The sequence below is a fragment of the Coenobita brevimanus genome, chromosome 94 (assembly GCF_032717465.1).
Source record: "Coenobita brevimanus isolate Jiangsu-jjx chromosome 94, ASM3271746v2, whole genome shotgun sequence".
Lineage (NCBI taxonomy): Eukaryota > Metazoa > Arthropoda > Malacostraca > Decapoda > Coenobitidae > Coenobita > Coenobita brevimanus.
In genome coordinates this window covers 1,072,324-1,091,833 of record NC_137047.1, presented here as the reverse complement: position 1 = coordinate 1,091,833, position 19,510 = coordinate 1,072,324, and the positions used below count along the sequence as shown (strand labels likewise).

The 19,510-nt window shown below is 39.5% G+C and overlaps 1 protein-coding gene across 1 annotated transcript; it reads left to right on the top strand.

Annotated features, from left to right (window-relative positions):
* The first annotated feature begins 543 nt into the window (after nt 1–543).
* Nucleotides 544–11,572, top strand: LOC145412972 (uncharacterized). Its single transcript, XM_080282795.1, has 12 exons — nt 544–2,564; nt 3,669–3,852; nt 4,168–4,323; nt 5,166–5,330; nt 5,801–5,925; nt 6,913–7,185; nt 7,695–7,805; nt 8,724–8,876; nt 9,245–9,371; nt 10,245–10,284; nt 10,414–10,544; nt 11,369–11,572. The coding sequence occupies exons 1-12, from the start codon at nt 544–546 to the stop codon at nt 11,570–11,572; spliced, it is 3,690 nt and encodes a 1,229-aa protein (XP_080138921.1).
* Nucleotides 11,573–19,510: the final 7,938 nt, after the last annotated feature.

Genomic DNA, 19,510 nt, shown 5'->3' with positions numbered 1-19,510 from the left:
TCCATCCATCCATCATCCAATCCTACGTTGTCCCACGAGGAGCGTAGGAGCCCGGGGCTAGCCAGTTGGTCCTGACATTTAAGATGAGAGTGACCAGCCTCACTCATCCCTGGGTGGCATTATGTGAGCAATAAACTCCAACCATCCCATGGACACAAACCTCCACCGGCTCAATCCGATTGGAGTGCAATAATTACCTACTAAACCACAAGGTGCCAAAATTTGGTTATATGGTTACCAACACCCAGCATAGTAAATGGTTTCCTGGTGTACAGGAAATCATTTGGGTTGCCACTCAGTGCAGAGTCACCCACATGCAGAAGGAAGAGGAAAGAATGAAGGTAAGAAAGACAGAAGAGAGAGTGTAAAGTTACCCGTGGGCAGAAGGACAAGGAGAGAAAGAAGGAAAGGAAGACAGAAGAGGATGGAAGGAAAGAAGGATGGAGGAGAGGAAAGAGCAGCACTACATCAAGTGAGTGGATGGTGAGCGCCCCCACCTACCACAATATATATTTTTTTTTTTTTTTTTTCAGTCTTCAGAAGATGGAACCTCTAGAACAAGCCCTGGCTGTTGTTAGTGGAGTTGTTGCTCATATTTGTGAGAAACTTGGCTCAGAAGCGGACGAACACATATGCCGTGATCAAATATTTGTCAGAGCTGAGCATGAAATCCTGACTGGCCTGAATGTGGAGGAAGCTGTCGACTCAATAGCACCGTCTTTAATGTGGGATGTTCGGGAAAAGTTGGAAGACAAGATTATTAATATCAAGAGGATAAGAGATGAATTACTTAGGACCTCCAAGGAAGTGATGGGCGAGTGTAGTAGGAACCTGGAAAATGATGCAGAATATCCCCCAGAAGCACAGCAGGCTGAGGAAAAGTTTCATATAAGCAGTGCTACTTCAGAAAGCAGTTTACCAAGTTCCTCTTGGAGTAATCCTCAAGATGCTGGGCGGGATGTTGAATCAAGTACAAATGAAGATGGTGGCCTGGGAGATAATGCACCCAAAGCTCACCCATCACCCTCATCCTCAACGTCTGTGGATGATGATGATATCCGTGTGTTGACCCCCGTTCCTCGTTCCCCTGCTCCTCTTATAGACATTACTGAGGATAATTCTAACTCTAGCTCATCTTCCAGTTTAAGTGTGTCCAGTGTGAAGGAACCTGAAGTGATTGTAGGAGAGCCAAGGAATGAAACAATGAATAATATTGATACGGAAGGTGCAGAAAATGTTGGTTTTACTGGAAAAAACATTGAAACTTTGCTGAGAGCAGCACATGCATTAGTGAATGGAGATGGGGACACCTCAGGTGAAGAATTGAGTACTGTAAGGTGTTCAAATACAGTGGTAGAAAATACTAATACCATGTTGGTGAGACCAAAAACAGAACCAGTGGAGCCTAATGCAAATATTTTGGCACTAACAGACAACTTTAAAGATTACAGCGGTGAACAAAGAATTCAGAACTCTGATATGGAAAATGATAAAGTGTTAAATGAAGTGGCAAATGTGTCTCCTCAACTAACAGAGTTAGACAAGAATACTAATCTGAATGGAGTAATTGACTTCTTAGGCTATGAGTCAGGGGAACAACGTCAACCAAGTGACTTGCTTTGGGAAGATGCACATTATGTTTGTTCCCTCTTACCATACTTTCAGTTAGCTGACGTTCATCAGAGTATGGTGGATAATTACTACCATCCAGACCGTAGAGCTTATGTTCTTGAGCAGTACATTAATCTGGCTGTGGATCGAGACGAATATGTACCTGATGCTGTGTTTCAAGGACTCCGTGCTGCTAGAAAACGGACTTACGTAGATGCAGATGAAACACCAGTAGTTGAAGAGAAAAAAATCAAGATTAATTCCACTTTTGATGAGCAATCTGTTTTCAGTCAGCCTAACCAGGGTGTGTTTAATATGAGAGGATACAATACACATGATGGGACCATTCCTTCCACTAGTGGTGCTAGTGGTAACTCAGTTGCCTCTGCGCCACCAGTTGAAGATTTGTTTTTGGCAAATACATACAATGACATACATGTAGCTGATAATAAAGAAAATAGTCCTGAAAAAGTACCTGCAAATAAAGGAAGAGAGCAGTGGTGTCAAGAAAAATTGGAATTTGTTCGTGCTGTGCTTTGTGATCTAGACGAAGGTGTGTTACATCGTGAAATTGAGTTGTGTCATAGTGATGCTGATGTTGAGTCACTAATAGAGAGGCTGATGGTGAAACAGGAAACCTTTGACCTCAATATGGGTGAATTGCCGCCACCTGAACAAAATAACCTATTGCCGGGTACTAACACTGCACAGCCCAGCGCAAGTGCCTTTCATGGAGTCGAGAGGAATAATAGCAGTGAGGGGGCATCGTCTCAGGTGCAGCAAGACAGTGGGAGTGAACTCAGCACTCCGGGTACGTCAGGTGAGGGTAGATCGGGAGCTGAGAGTGACGATACTGGTGGTGCCTCTGCCGACCTCGAGGATCAGATCGCTTCACATGTGGCCAGGCTCGCTGAGATGTTTGCTGATGCTGATCCAGACTACTTGCATGAAAAGTAAGTGCACAGGAATGAATAGTCTACATAGACTAGCAAGTCTGTCTGTCTGTCTGTCTCTCTCTCTCTCTCTCTCTCTCTCTCTTATCTATATACAGTATCTAGCTATTTGTTAAGTGCATAGTACTCAACCTCTATAACCACAGTATATACAGAGAGCAAAAGCACACATAACCCTGCTTGCTGAGGTGTTTGCTGATGATGGTCCAGACCACATTACTTACAAGTAGAGCAAAGGTTAATGCAGCAGGAAGAGTACAGTAGCAGAGTCCGTGTTATAAATCACGTTTCTTGACATTCTGTTTAAAAATTCTCAGTAAATTAATAGCTAGCTATAGTATTTTAAATGATACTGATCCAAACTGTTGACAGCAAGAGTTGTATACTGTAACTGTTTCATGTTATAAGCCACTTTTTTTTTTTTTTCCCCACAGTAAATCACCTTTATAGCTACAGTATACAGTGTTCAGTGATGCCAGTCCACACTACAGTACTTACAGCTAAGGTCATGTTGGGTGAATACAGTGCCTCTCCTCAAGTTTATGAGTGAATTATCTGTTTGGTATTTTTAAAGAAATTTAGAAGGCATGAATGATGAGTCAGTGACTGTTTCTCATTTTGCTGGGCACTGCAGATAATTCTGCTACATTATTAAGTGGTTCATCATTTTTAGATCTTACCTTTTCTATATGAAGACTGGTGGGACGAATGGTGGTGATGATGGAGATACTGTACTCATTTGTTAGGTAATTTTAATCCAGGATGCAAATTTGATTAGAATGTTTGATGTGCTCAGTAAAGAACTGTAGTAGCTACCAATTTGTTTAAAGTTCTGAATTTTTAAAAATATTCAACATAATGGTCATGCTTGCGAGATGGAGTCAGGATTCCAGGGGCTTGAATTGTGAGTGAAGAAGTGTGTGGCCTATTTCACTGGGATTGTTGTTGATTAGTTCTCCTCATTTTGTGTTTTTCTCCTTGTACTACACAGTATTCTGAACCATGCCTCAACCCATCCACAGGTGGAGAGGAAAGGTTAGGATGGTGATGATAATGATGATGATTGATGATGATGATAATGATGATGCTTCTTTTGATGCTTAGGTGCACAGAGAACAATGGGGACCAGGAGAAGTTCCAGCTATTAGTGGAGGAATTACTGAAGGATAAAAACTATCCCAAGATTGAGGAATACTACAAACGGCAGAAACGACTGGAGATCAAGAAGAAGTTCATTGAAGGCATGACAGTTGAGGAGTTCCTGGAGTATTTCGATGACCCTGAGAAGGTTTGTTGGACCTAACAAAATACTCTGTACACAGTACTAATGTACAGAAATTTTGTATTAGCTGTTGGGAGCTAGGAACCTTGAGATATGTTAATGGATACCGGTACTGATGTTACTCCTACTTTTATTCTACCCTTTTCCTTTTTCTGGGTCCTGGCACTCCATTTTTTGATGGGATGCAACATTATGATGCTGGTGGTGATAGTTAAGGTGATGTTAGTAAGGATGTTGGTATTAATGTTGAGGATAATAGAGATGGGGGTGGTGATAATGATACTAAGGATGATAATGATGAATAATTTCCCTGCTGCACAGGTCTTCACAGACACCTCAACACAGATGAGTAAAACCTATGTGGAGAATGCCAAGGTCCAGCTGATGAGAGACTTGCCCTACCATCTACAAAGGGACATCGTCAGTGAACACAAAAAGCACAACTACCACTATCTGCCAACTCTAAGGGCACTACAGGTGAGAGGGAGGAAGCGAAAAAGCACAGCAGCATGATTCCCAACAATTTCCATCAACCGTTTGGAAGTAATTAGCTGATTTTGGCTCAAGATTTAGCTTCCAGTCCATTGAAAACATCAGCTGTATCATTGCCAGTCTCATTATGGGGATTTCTAAAAGAAAGCTTGCTATCCCCTTGAACTGATGATGAATTGCCTTCTGTGGCAGCTTTCTTTCTTTCCCTGTTTGCCATATCATCTTATGCCTGACCTTCTCTTTTGTCTTTCTTTCATTCTTGCTGTTCCTATCCTTTTGTTCTATATCCCCTTCCTCTTTTAGTTTCTGCTGCCATGATATCCTTTCTTATTATCTCACTTTCTATCTCTCTTCTTCCTCTTCAGCTTTGGTCTCTAGCAGCTGTACCGTTCTTACCGTTCTGCATTATTCATAATTTGTATTTAACTTAATCAGTTTAAATCTGTTGGCGTAATACTGGGTAATGTAACCATTATATATTTAATAATTAACTATATTGTAATTCTGCATAACGTCATGTATGTTCCCTTGACACTTCACGGTTTATCAGCTTATCTTTGGGTTGTCTGGAGTCATACAGTACACTGTTAAAAACAAACTTTCCCCATGATGTTTATCCTTCCTTTTTGTACCATACCTCACCATACCTTTTAGTTTGGAAAAAGAGGCTGGGATGATGATGATGATGATGATGATGATGATGATGATGATGCAGAAGACCTAACTTGAGATAGCAACACTCAAGGATAGTATATCCAGAAAACTGTTTTAGTATGGTAACCTCCTATGATGATTAGCTATATTTTTGTATACATTCGTGCTTACAGGAAAATGGAAAGCTTGGCAGGCGCAAGACTAAGCGAAGTTCTCAGTTGAAGGAGAGCGACCTTGACGATGCATTCATCAAGGAAGTTTGCTATGTCCGCATGCAGTCAGATATAAAGGAATATCTGTGGAAAAAGGAGGAAAATAAGAGGAGAGCATTCTTATGGGTATGTATGGATGAAAATAAAAAAGCACTGTACAATGGTGGCACCTCATATTTTATGGTTGGTTTTCATACAGCTTAGGTTTATATGTTGGAGGGGGTTCTAGGACAATTGCCCCTCGGATAACTGTCCCTGGACAACTGCCCCCTGGACAATTGTCTCTGCAAAGTATCACTGTACAAATGGTTGCAAGTGTCTAACCTAACCTAACCTAATCTAACCGAACCAAACCTGACCTAACCTAACCTAACCTAACCTAACCTAACCTAATCTTTAGCGGGAGGTAATTGCCCGGGGGGGCAGTTGTCCTACGGGGGCGATTGTCCAGGGGGCAGTTGTCCGGATACTGGTGGAGGGATATCGAGGAGGGATTGTTGTTAGTAACCACAGACTTTTGAGGCTTGTGTTGAATTGAAAAATAAATATATAAATAAGCTAGAGTTTGGCCATTAATAACTCTTCTCTACTTATAGGCAAAGGCAAATAACCAGCTGCATGAGTGTCAGATCTGTTGCAATGATGAGATATTAGAAGAGGACATGGACACCTGCTCTTCACAAGACACGAAACATAAATTCTGCAACAACTGTATCATGAGGTACAACAGTAGTTTGGGTAATATAATTGTAATTTTAAGTAAAGGTAATCCAAGTGATTGCAAAAACTGTTGTGGAATAAGTCTGCTGAGTGTTGTAGAAAGGTTTGGTATATGAAAGAAACCTAGAAGAGATTGGAAAGTTACCACTACCCAGCATCAGGCGAGTCATGACTACATGGTTGTAGGAGTGATGGAGGGTGTTCGTTCGTTCGTTTTTAAAGGCTCCAACATGCTTGCATGTGTCGGCCTTGGTCACCTAATGGCGGCTCTCCATGCTGCACGATCCATTGCAGCCTCCCTGTTCAGTCCCTTAACCCTAAGGTCACACTTAATGACCTCGTCCCATGTCTTTCTCGGTCTACCCCTCATAACCCCACCCCCAATATTAACACTTCTCACCTTCCTCACCCAACTATCATCCCCCATCCTCTCCACATGTCCAAACCACCTCAATCTACCTCTCCTCATCACAACACCAATACACTCCAGTCCCATCCTACCTCTCAACTCTTCCATTTGCATTAAGGCAGATAGTGGAAAAATCAAGTTTGAAAGACTATAAAATATATATGGCATTTATGGATCTGGAAAATGCATATGACACAGGATGATGGATGGATGGATGGAATGTGTTATGCATATGTATGCCGTGAAAGTACTGTATATACTGTATGTTGACAGTTGTAAGAGTCATCGTGATGGTACTGAAGCATTTGTAAAAGGAGATGTCTGTTTCAGTGAGTGAGTAAGTACTTGACTTGTTAATAAAATTTGAAGTTAAAATGACTTGAATGGAGTGAATGAAAGTGTGCCACATTCACTGGGTATTTTTTTGAATAATTTTCCCTCAATTATGTTTTCTTTTTCCTTGTCTTCTAAACCCTGCCTCACTCCATCATCAAGTGAAAAAGAAGTTGAGATAGTGATGATGATGTAAGTGATGGTGATGATGATGATGATGATGAATATGCCTGAATTTTCTCACAGGTTTGCCGAGGAGGAAATTGGTCAGGGTCGTACGAGTTTTCATTGCCTGGCAGATGGATGCAAAGCAGAATTTTCCCTTGCCACACTGAAGAAACTGATGAAACCCTCGGTATTCTCGAGTATCCTGGAGCGCAAACAGCTAGAGGAGATTGCAGCTGCTGGCATTGAGGATCTGGTAGCTTGTCCCTTCTGCAACTTCCAGACCATCATGCCTAATAAAGAGGATAAAGTGTTTAAGTGCCTCAACCCGGAGTGTATGAAGGATTCCTGCAGGTGCAGTAAATGTTAACTGGTTGTCACAGTTTTGTACTATACTTTCCATTTTCCTTGTTTTAGTATTCTGCCTGTTCTCTTTTCTTAGATTGAAAAATGGGTAAGGATGGTAAACAGTTCTCCTACTTCTGTACTCTCTTCTTCCTAGTGTCTGTATTCAGCCTCACCCCAACCTCAGGGTGGAAGGGTGGATGTGATGATGATGATGATAACAGTACAGTACTTTGCTTATGAAAGGATTAAATAGACAAACTCTCTTAATGTAGCTAAACTAGACTTACTCTATGCCACTAGTTACCATCTAAGAAGGAAGAGGTGGAAGGATGAAGTGGCGAGGTATATGAATGAGGGTAGTGCATGTTGGAGTGAGGGCAGCCTGATGATGAAGGACAAGTTGTCATGGAGGCAGTTTGTTTGTGACCACTCCCTCTGGGATGAAGGTGTCTTGAGTGCATATAAATATGGTAGATGGATGTAGGTACAGTACTGTATATTTATTTATCTTCCAGGTTATGCAAAGAGCCCAACCATGTACCATTGCGATGTGAGGAGGTTGAAAAGCAATATCAAAAGGATGCTCGAACTTTCTTGGAAAACAAAATGACTGAGGCCATGGTCAGGTGAGTTATGTTAGGTAATGTGGTATACATTTTGTTTTACAGTTCCTACAGTACTTAGATAATGATGCAGTTTTTGCACCATGCCTTCTTGTCAGCGGCGTAATAAAGGATTGGATGCTGCCTTTACTGTCCTTATATAAATGCCAGTTAAAATAAAGTAATTTTTGTACATATTTTTAAAGTATTTTCTTAGCATGGTGAAATGATTGGTAATATTGACACTTCCCAGGGGCTTTTTGAAGTGTAAGAAGAGGTTCATCACAGTTACTGTGTAATGGGGTCCATAAATGCTGACGTTACCAGTAGGCAAAGTAGAGGATCCTCTGTTTGGCTTAGTGGTAACATGTGTGCATTTGGAGTGTGGGGGCCTGAGATTGAATCTTGGCCAGACTATTGATTAATTTGTTAAGTTTCATATCAGTCATTACATTGTTTGGCAACGGTGTGGGATGTGAGGTGAGGCTTGGCTGGCAATTTGATGTTGTTCCTTGGTTAGCTGGCAGCGTCCTAGTCCTTATATCCTTGGGATGAGCTGTTAGGTATGGTCCGCAGTATCCCCAATGGTGGCCTTCAGTGCTATGCTACCATGTATATATGAAATTCATCAAATTAATCACCAAGGGGAGAAAAGAGGGATGTAATTAGGTCTATAAATGCCCACATTGCCTGTAGGCAAAGTGGGGGATCCTCTGTTTGGCTCAGTGGTAATGTATGTGTGAATGGGCCTGCGTTCGAATCCCGGCCAGGACAGTGTGATTAAAATGTTAAGTTTTATTTCAGTTATTACAACTGTTTCTGTACTACTGTTAACTGAAGCTAATCAGTTTTGACACACAATATTTTTGTAATGTTCATTTAACCAGTGAGATAACAATGAGGATGAGGATTGAGAATATTGGTAATGTTAACACTTTTTAGGGAGTGTTGGAAGTGTAAGAAGAGATTCATCAAAGAGGATGGGTGCAACAAGATGAGCTGCTCGTGTGGGGCCAAAATGTGCTACATCTGCAAGAAACCCATCAAAGGATATGATCACTTCGAAGATAAAACTGTCCCTTCCGATCCATCCAAGTAAGTCTTTAATCCAGTTACCATACTGAATTTTATTTATACAGCTAATCATCAGTGGTCTATATTCACAAACTTTCTTATGTATGAGGTGCATAAAAAAAAACGTAATATGTTCATACTTTTATCTCATCTCATACAGCAACTTTAATTTCTCAGAGTGTTGTGAAATACTGTACTTTCTCTCTCTTTGCATCTGAATCCTATCTTATCCCACATTTAGATGAAAATGAAGGTCATGATGATGAGTATGATGATGATGATGTGGTTGATGATAATGATGATGTATTTGATAATAATGATGATGATGATGATTGATGTATTTGGTGATGCTGGGTGATGATGATGATGATGATGTATTTTTCCACAAGATGTCCGCTGTGGAGCAATTCTGAGAAGATCCATGCGGAGGAAGTTCGTGATGCTGCAGAGAAACTGAAGAAGGAGATAGACCCAGCCATTAAGCTGGTTCACAATCCCCTCAGTAACCTGCCAGAGGTGAGTCAGTACACCCGTCCTCTTGACAGTTATATATAGTGTGTTCACCATAATTTGACATAGAGGTTTGTTCTTTTCCAGCTTATTTTCTGGGACTTAGTGGAAGAATAAGACAATGATGTGGTTCTGCATCCTTTCCATAATGCTTCTTTGTGATTATCTCCAAATTCCAGTGTTGATCTCTTTTTACAACTCAGCATCCAGGGAGGAGAGAAGGCAGCTTCAGGCCAAGTTAGAGGAAAAGGAGTATAGTCCTTATTTAACATCGTTTAATTACTGTGTTACTGGTGAATTAGCTCTAATGATTCACTATAAGGTTGTTTTGAAGCTGGAAAAAATTATATATTGAGGACTTGCTTTTGTATTACTTCAGAATGTTCTCTTTTATCTTATAGCACTAAAAGTACAGTACTGGTAGTCTGAAGGAAATATGAATAAACATCATATATCCTACCTATATATTTAGAGAAAAATGATGGTCAAAGGAATTGCTGATATTTGGACTTATAAATTGCTGTGCAGTATTCTGTTAATTTTTGTTATACTTTTCATATAATTGTTAATAGTCCTGAGTGGTAAATGCAGGCCAATAAATGAGTGAATGATTATGTGACCCATTTTCACTGTGTATGAGTTTTTGTTCATTCTCCCACTTTCGTACATTTTCTTTCCATGTTTTGTAATCTTGTCTTATCCTGTCTGTAGGTGTTAAAAAAGATCAGGATGAATGTGATGATGATAAAGAATACCAATCATTTCAGCCTCCCATATTAATATTGATTTTATTTTTCAGTTTCCCGAGTGCCTCTCTAACAAGCATACATCTCGTATACAAGGCTCTCATAGTTTTTTTTTTTTTTTTTTTTTCCCCAGGTTCCCAAGTACCTTAACAAGCAGAGGAATGCTGGCCATCACCATCATCACCACCACCATCACCACCATCATCACCGCCACAACCACCACCACCATCACCACCACCGCCCTCCACCAGCACATCAGAACCTCCACTTACACATACCTCTTGCTGGTCCACCTCCTCCAGCACCGCCACCCCCACTTCCTCCCCCTGCCCCCATGGGACCCCCGGAAGCCTTTAATATGATGCCCTTTATGCCGGTGTGGTTGGGCCGCAATAATCCACCCCCACCTGCCCACCAGCCTGTCCATCCTCAGGTCAGTATTAGCATCATCTAAGGAGGCTTTTACTCCAAACCAGTTATCTTGTCCGTAGATTCACACGTTCTCATAGTAGACTCCACTGACTGACTTAGTAATTTTCTTTCTACTGATAAAATGGTGAGCTGCCACAGAGTATGGTCATATTTATCCATAAATTTTGCACTGACTTCCCATGAGTCTCGGATGGTATCTGGAAGGATGTGGCTTCACAGACAAGTTGGTTGGCATAGAGAATAACCCCTTTTCTTTAGCAGTTTACTTTAATAAACCTTCATATTTTCCTGTGTTGTACCTAAATCTTGATTATACCAACAAAGATTGTATCAATAACTTGTAAGAGAATACCATCATCACATAAAAGACTAAAATGGCAAAGGAAGAAGCACTGTAGAGCCTCCTTGTTCCACATTCTTGTAAATTTAGGAGACTTTGTGGCACCTGTTCCTTAGTAATTTATACAGTATTGCTTCCTGCATTCCACTGCTGCCTTGTGTGTTATGTTTGGTCTGTTATCAGTAGTGCATAAATAGTGTACAGGAAAGTATTAACCCCTTCAGTTTGTTTTACTTTTGCCATCACTGCATGATTTTATTTTGATTAGGGAGACATCATGCATTGAATGGGTTAATGAGGGCTTCATCTAACCCCTCTGGGTCCAAAGTCTGTCCTAAATTGAATGAATTAGTCTGGAGATGGGAAGAAGAAAATCCTAAGATACTTCATTGGGCTGGAGGGGGTTAATGTGCCATATGCAGAGAGAAACTAATAAGGAAGGGGTACAAGTAAGCCTGCTTAACTGATAGGAATACTGCCCTCAGATGTTAAGGGGAGATGGGCAACACCAAGACATCCACCACCGGCACCCACCCCTCCCGCCACGCCCTGCACCCATCCAACCAAATTTCAGGGAAGACCTTATTGCACAGATCAACGGGTTCAATGAGGTTCTCCAGGGTATCAGGATGGGCAACCCCAGATTTGAGCTCCAAGGAGAAGGTGCCCAGAGGATGCAACAGGACTAGGTGGTAGGTTGTTTATGTTGTCTTTTAATTGCTCACAATGCTGGTGAGGGGTTCCTTCATGTGGTGGCACCAGTATGACCTGGCAGTGAAGCTGCCATCCATCCATCCATCCATCATCCAATCCTATGTCGCCCCGACGCGAGGAGCATAGGGGCCCGGAGCTAGGCAAGTTGGTCCCGGCGTAGTTATACAAATGTCCTTCAGTCTCCTCTCTGTCCCCAAAAAGAGAATGATCGACTGCAGAAGGAGGGCAACTTAATACTGTACTTCAGTCCACTGGGTTCACATTTCATATGAATCTGGGGCTGCAGCTGCTGCTAGTTGGTATTGCTCTCAGTTTTTGTAACTGCTCAGTTGTAAACTAGAAACATGTCTCAATAATGATGCATCACTCTAAGATTTTGCTCGCACTTATCCAAGACCTTAAAGGCTATATGTTAAGAGACATGGGAGGCTTTGTAGCACCTTTTTTTTTTTTTTAATGACAATTTATACATAGGGTACACTTAGGTATTCCCATTTTTGTTATTTGTATATATCTCCTGTTGATACAGTTTTGCCTTAGTAATGTAGAAGAGGGTAAAAAAGGTGTAATATGCAATATAAATCACTGAGGAAAAGGTGCTACAAGATGTGTGCTACTTGGAATATAGCCCTAAGAGAGAACAAACTGTAATTCCTAGTTACCATATTTGTCAAAGCTTCCCAGGTGTAGCAGTGCAGTGGGTACTTAACAACAGCAACAACAACATCAGCAGCAAGATCAGCAGTTCATCCAGGATAACGTAGAGCAGCCAGTATTTTGATAGTGTTTCTATATTGCCCAGGTACATGTTATGCAGTACAGTATAATACATAACCAGTAGGCCAGACAAAGGGCGTATTCTCGTTGGGTGAGAAGGCTCCTAGCACCTCTTCCTTAACAGTTTGTTTCTGTTTGTAATATTTTAATGTGTACTGTACTTGCATCTTATGTGATGATGGAATGGAGATGTATGAGTGAGTATGAGGTGCACTGAGGAAGGGCAGCTTGACGTCAGGGTGACATTGAGGCAATTTGTTTGTGACTGCCTCTTCCTAAATTAAGGCGTCTGGCTATAGGTAGATAGTTGATGCAAAGGAGACACGAAGAAAATATGAGATAATAAGTTGTAATATGCAGAATAAATCGCTGGGGGAGAGATGTTTGAAGACCTCCTGACAGATGAAAATATGAGCCTTAATGCTGCAGTGTCACATTCGACCCCTTCAGCCAGAGGATGTCTTTTATTCGAGTCTTGTTACTACAATTGTTTCTGTCAGTTCAGGAAAAGCTTTTGTAAGTGGCAGGAGGGAATACTGTATAGCCTTCATTGGCCCTTTCACCATATCAATGCTGTCATGAGTTGAATAAAATTGTCTTGTGGTAGCAAGAATAAAATGACATGTCCTCAAGCTGAAAGTGTTGATTCTCTTTACAAAGTTTCATTTTGGGTTATACTGCTTGTACAAAAATCAGCCAAAACATTACCTACGTAAATCATGTACAGTAAGTCTTATTTTATTGTAAGAGTTTAATGACAGTCCTTATTTTTTAAGTTATAAATTTTTTTCATTGACTCATCACAAGATGTCATCGTTTTTATTATATTCTCACCACTGCCACATAAGTCTGTGCAGCTTAGGGGAGACATTTTGTTGTGAAGAGGTCTGTGCAGTTTGAGTCTAGCCACTTCACAACCAGGTGTTTCTAGCAAGCTGATTAAAATGGTTGTTTACCATCATCATTTCTGACACCTTGCTCCTTCTTGGGAACCCACCCTCTCCCTCCTGAAAGGATGGCCATGACAGAACCACCTAAAACCAGCTTTGTCCTAAAATACTTCTCTCAGTGTCACAGGCACTCATCTTCCACTTACTTCTTTCATACCAGTGTATTGCTGCACTCTGTTCTTCCTTACCACATAAGGTTTGTCTCTTCCAATATTACCCTCAACCTCTGCAACCTGTCTGTGTACATTCTCTGAGTATGTTCATCATACCATCCCCTTTTTTTATCCATTCTGGAATTCCACATACCCCAGGCCCCTGTGCACCTGACTGGAAAAAAAAATGGACTGAATGATGGGTATAGATAGTAATTCCGCATCTTCATTCTTTTGCCCTTCTTTCGTTCAGAAATATTTATCAAGTTTTTTGTTACACTAAACATCCAACTAAGTGTATGCAGAAATTTAATAAGAAAGACATCCTCATGCTACAGGTGTTAATGTCTACAGTAAAACCTCTGCCACTGTCTACACACACTTTAACTACAAATCTCACGGTTAAATAACAAAAAAATCTGCCTCAAAGTCATGTTATTGTAATACTGTAGTAATGGAATTTTAAGTCATGTAAGGTCTTGCCAGTATTTTTTATATTTTATCAGAGTAGTGTAAGTTAGGTTTGGTCCTCTTCTGTAATCTTGTACAAGGATATAAGCTTTTGCAGCTTCAGTTATCACTCGATACCTATATTTATTTTATTTTATTTTATTTTTTTCCTTCCTTTGACTCAGAGTAGAGGACCTGAAGATTGTACTATATTTTTACTGTTTTTTAAGTGTAGGGAAAATACATGTACAATGGGAGCCAGTGCATATAGTTGAGAAAGTGATTACACAAGTTATTTTGCAAACCAGGTAATTTGGCCCGTACGTAACTCACTGTTGAAGACAGAATGTTGTTTCATTCTGAGTGCCAGACACATGCATACTTTTCATCTGTGGTGATTTAACAAAATACTGCGTGGTACCTCATCTTAGGATTATCATAGGGGAAGTTTAAGTGCTGCTGATAGTGCCTCATAATGATATGTAAGAGATCTGATCATTGAGAATTTTTATTAAAGAAACAGCTGCAAAAAATGCAGGTAAAATACAATTATTTATTGGAGTTTGTAAAGCTATTGAGTGTCTTTTACATCTTTGACTGAGTATTTTTTCATTACATGTGAAATATGCATTTACTGACATGTGATTCTTACAACAATGAGTAATTTTAAAGGACAACAGTATAAGCAGGAGCTACACTGACTTAGCTGTCATGAACTTATCTTGTGATCTGGGTCTGCCCTGAGTTAGTCATTTGAAACCCAGGCCATGGCATATTTTAAAAGTGGGTGCTGGTAGTGAGTCCTATAATATTCTGGTATAATTTGTGAGAGCTGAACTGATGTAGCAGCTATGGTAAAGTGTTCTTACCTTACAATTAGGTAAGAACACTTTACCATAGCTGCTACATCAGTTCAGCTCTCACTACAAACACCCATTCTCTGATCATACTTGCTAGCATGGGTGTATTAGTTCTGGTTATCACTCTTTCTGCATGGAGAAAATCTGTTCCTGCTCTGGACCTCATATGGATTCTTAAGTCAAGGTAGACAACTGTAAATGTATTTCATCTTAGTTTTTTTACATGGTAATGACAGCAGCGTGTTAAAAATTGGGATTTCAATTTATTTTTTCTTCATTTTTTTTCATTACATAAGCATTACATAATGAGGAACTTCGGGTTAATATTACGGTATTTAAGTGTGTTTTATGCAATTCTCTGATAACAGTTTACAAAAACATGTAATGGTATTTTTCTGTGGGTTAGTGATATCACAGTTTTTTTTAAACAGCAGTTATTCTGTATTACTGTTCTCTGTTTTTAAGCACCCTATTTTGTTTTTGAATTGGGCAAACTTTGGCTGTCTGGACATTGCTGCTACTCACCCTGCCCTAGGGTGGGAAAGGAGGTTCGGATGATGATGATGACGATAATTTAGTTTTCAGTGTTAAACTGTATGGTAAAAAGGACTTAATTTTCCATACAGTTATAAAATAGTTCATGCCATCCGTATAGTTATAAAATAGTTCATACAATGGGAATCAGAATGTAAAATATATTTGAATGTTTTCTGTGTAATTTAGGTTCATTAATGGTCTACAAAGTCAGACTGGGTAAGGCAGAGTTGATCCATCACTGATTTTTAGTACCAACCTTCTAGTGTTTCCATGGGAGTTGTGGGAAAGCTGTCATTATTACTACAGATTGGTACCTAATAACAATCACATATGAAAGGAAAATCATAGGACACCAAATTCTAGATTTCAGAGCACAGTATAAGCATAAAAGTGAAGTTGATTGTGAATAAATTATTGGCTGCATTATCAGGTGTGTTGGAATTAGTTTATTGAAAACTCAAAGTTCAGTCATTTGGATATATTGTACGTATTTTGCAGTGTGATAGGGTAACTTCAACAGAACTCAATTACTTTATAATCTGAATAACAAGTTTTGAATTACTGTAAATGTGAGACCTCATACAAAATAACTACGCTATACAATCTCATGACAGTATTAATGTGTATATTTACTTCAGCTATAACTATGCACCATACCTGTACAGTTTGTGAAGTAACTTCTCACTGAAAGTAATACTTTTTCACTGTGGCTATATGACCTGGTCCAATGCATATTTACCAGCATCAACAAATTGAATTTTAATCTTGTTTGTTGTTATAAATTAATGTTTCATGACCAGCCGTAACAGTTGTCCCTTTATTTCTTTTTTTTTCCAAGCCCTTTATGTTCTTTTTTTTTTTTTTTTCCCCAAGCCCTTTATGTTCTGATTTCCCCCCCCCCCCATAGAAAGTGGTGCTGTGCCATTGACCACTGGGAAATTGATAATAATACAAAATACAGTACTGCCTTTTATATTGAGAGACAATGAATGGTGATGACGCCTACTTGCATTTTAAAATGCTCACAGTTAATTCAAAACAATATTTTTATGTATTTGTATTTCAGATATATATTTCTTTTATATGAACACATTAGCCTTTTGTTGTGACGTAATTTCCAGGACCTTGTTGTTTGGCAATCATTATTTTTATCTCGGTAATATCAATAATAGAGAATTCCATGTATATAGTAATTCACATTTTTTTTTTTTTTTTACTTATGATCAAATAAAAAGTATGATCTTTTAATTATTCTTAATTGTATCCTGACAACAGAGTGTGTTTTATTGGGCTGGACTACTGTAGCCTAACCTCAGACTCTCCTGGGTCCAAGAGGAATAGATTGTTACTGTTTATTTTTACATCCATCCATCATCAAGTCCAGTATTGCCCTACCAGGAGCATAAAAGCCTGGGGCTAGGCTAATCAGTCCAGACATTCAAGGCAAAAGTCACTTGTAGCTTGTCTTAAGTGGCATTACATGAGCAATTAATCCCAACCACCCCTCAAAAATACACCCCAATGGGCCACAAGTAGATGGAGTGCCTAATTCACCAGACCAGCAGGTGTCTAAAAAAACTGTACAGTGGCAACATGGCTAATGCACTATGTCAATACAATACACAGCAAGAAAGCCTCCCCTAGATCTCCCGTCATCCATCAGTGAACTGTCTCACAGGGAGAGAATACTCATGTGTAACATGGGATATATCTCCTAGCGCTTCATTCATCTTTTCTATCCTGTGAAGGGAAACCACCAAGTAAGGTAATGTAGCGATTTACTTTTCCAGGACCCCTTCCCCAACCTCTTAATTTGAGTGAAAGGATTACAGTGCTTTACTGTACTGGTGTTGAATCTAGCTCATAAAGTGAAATGGCAGAAAAAGTGTAACTGATGGACAGAAATGGGTAAATGAACAATGTGAAGACTGCACCCCTTTTTTAACTTGATAAAATGGCTCAAAATAATGTTTACAATGTACACGTCAGAGGAAAACTGTAGATGGTTTGTCTACAGGTGGAGCTGGAAAAAAAAAAAAAAAATTTAAGTTTATGATGCTCTTCCTACTTCTAGACAATTTCATGTACCTCAGGATAGACTCTGTGAAATGGTGGGGTTAAATATAGCATTATTAACCTCTCTAACCACTAGAGGTCCTTACTGAATTCAATAAAATCATCTGGATGAAGCCAGAACTAACTTTAAAATATATCACTGGACTGAATGGTTAAATGAAGTGAATAAATTTGTATCCCACTTTAAAATACATCACTGGACTGAATGGTTAAATGAAGTGAATAAATTTGTACTCCACTTAACTATTTATGATACTGGAAAGGGACACTTTCATGTGGTGGCACTGATATAACTGTACAACTGCCTGGATACCATATCCACATCTGATGACATGTTTCCTATCCAGCAAGAGGAGGCTGGCAGATTGCCAGAGGAGGGCAAATTCAGCCTGTGGTCCACTGTATTTATGTTTGTATGACTGGGATTGCAATTACTGTACCACTACTTCATTAAATATACTGCTGAATCCTCATCATGCTAATTATATTCTGTCCACTTTAACATGCCCTGAAACTGCCATCTGTCCAAAGTTAATGCTGAACTGTGACAAGAAATTAACACTAACATTTGCTGGCAGTCATGAAGAAGAGAGGAACATACTGTACAAAAGTTTATACGGAGTTACAGATGGTTTATTACAATTATTTGGTCTGCAACATGTTTTTATTCTATCATTTCCTGAACATTCAATTGTTACTTCCTTGTTCTTCCACATTATTTATCTTCAAAGGTACAGGAAGTTTGCCGTTAATTCTATCTATCAATCTATTAATAACTAAATGCCTCTGAACTTCATAATGGGTGGTCATGAATAAATTTCCTCCAAATCAGCTTGTCCTCTGGCATCATATCTTAGTGACAGGAAAATAAGAGTAAAAGTAGATGATGTATATTCCACTTTTCACTCAATTAATGCTGGCGTGCCTCAGGGATCAGTTCTGGAACCAACCCTATTCCTGGTTCATATTAATAAAATCTTATCTGTCATCCACAATCCCATCCACTCGTATGCAGATAACTCAACATTACATAGTTCATTCACACTTAGACACCCATTTACAAAGTTTAATATCTCTACCTCTCAACTCAGTACAGCCATCTCCATAAATCAAGACCTATCCATGATCAGTGAATGGAGACAAAACAACCTTGTCTCATTTAATGCTGGTAAAACTAAATATATACAATTTACTAATAGGCAGATATTGCCAGATTCGTACATTACCTTCAGTGCTACTAATTATCCCATCTCCAAAAGTATTGAAATTCTTGGCATCTCACTTAACAAAGCATTCAGCTGGACCTCTCATGTTAGATCACTTGCTAAAACCGCCTCAAAAAGACTTGACGAGCAGTTAGCTATAATTCATAAGAGCCATGTGCACTCTCAGCTTGAATATTGCTCACCCTTGTGGAGTGGATGTGGAGAGATTGCATTAAAACTAGACAAAATTCAGATTGTAGCTGTTAGAATTATTAACAACCCTGCCATTACAAATAAACTACCTCCCCTACAAGTAAGAAGGAATGTTGCCTCCCTTGCATTATTTTACAGATATTTTTATGGCAAATGGCCAGACGAAGTTGCATCCATGGTGCCACCTCACCATGCCTTCCCTTGTGCTACACGGGCATCTGGTAGCGCTCATGGCTGGAATGTCACTCAGCCATATTGCAAAACTTCTGTCTATCAGAATTCTTTCATTCCCTGAACTGCATCTCTCTGGAACTCGCTTCCCCAGAGTTGCTTCCCTCCAAATTTCAACCCATAGCTGTTCAAATCTAACTGTTACAGATGTTTTATGAACAGGGGACACCAGTAATCTGGTGTATATTATTTTTTTTATTCATTTGTTTTTCCTTCCTCCATTCTCATTATGGAAAAATAAAAATAAAATAAAAATAAACTTTGAGAGATAGTACTGGTACATTGCCCAAAATAATGACATCCGGGTGAACAGCTAACTTCTTTTAATCCGCGGGCGACATTTTTATTGTATTCTTTCTGCTCCCAGATGATTTTCTTCAGTTTAAGAAAGCCATGTAGGAAAGTTTAAAAACCTATCAAAAGGCAAACAAACTCATATGAAGGTAGTGAATGGAATATCTC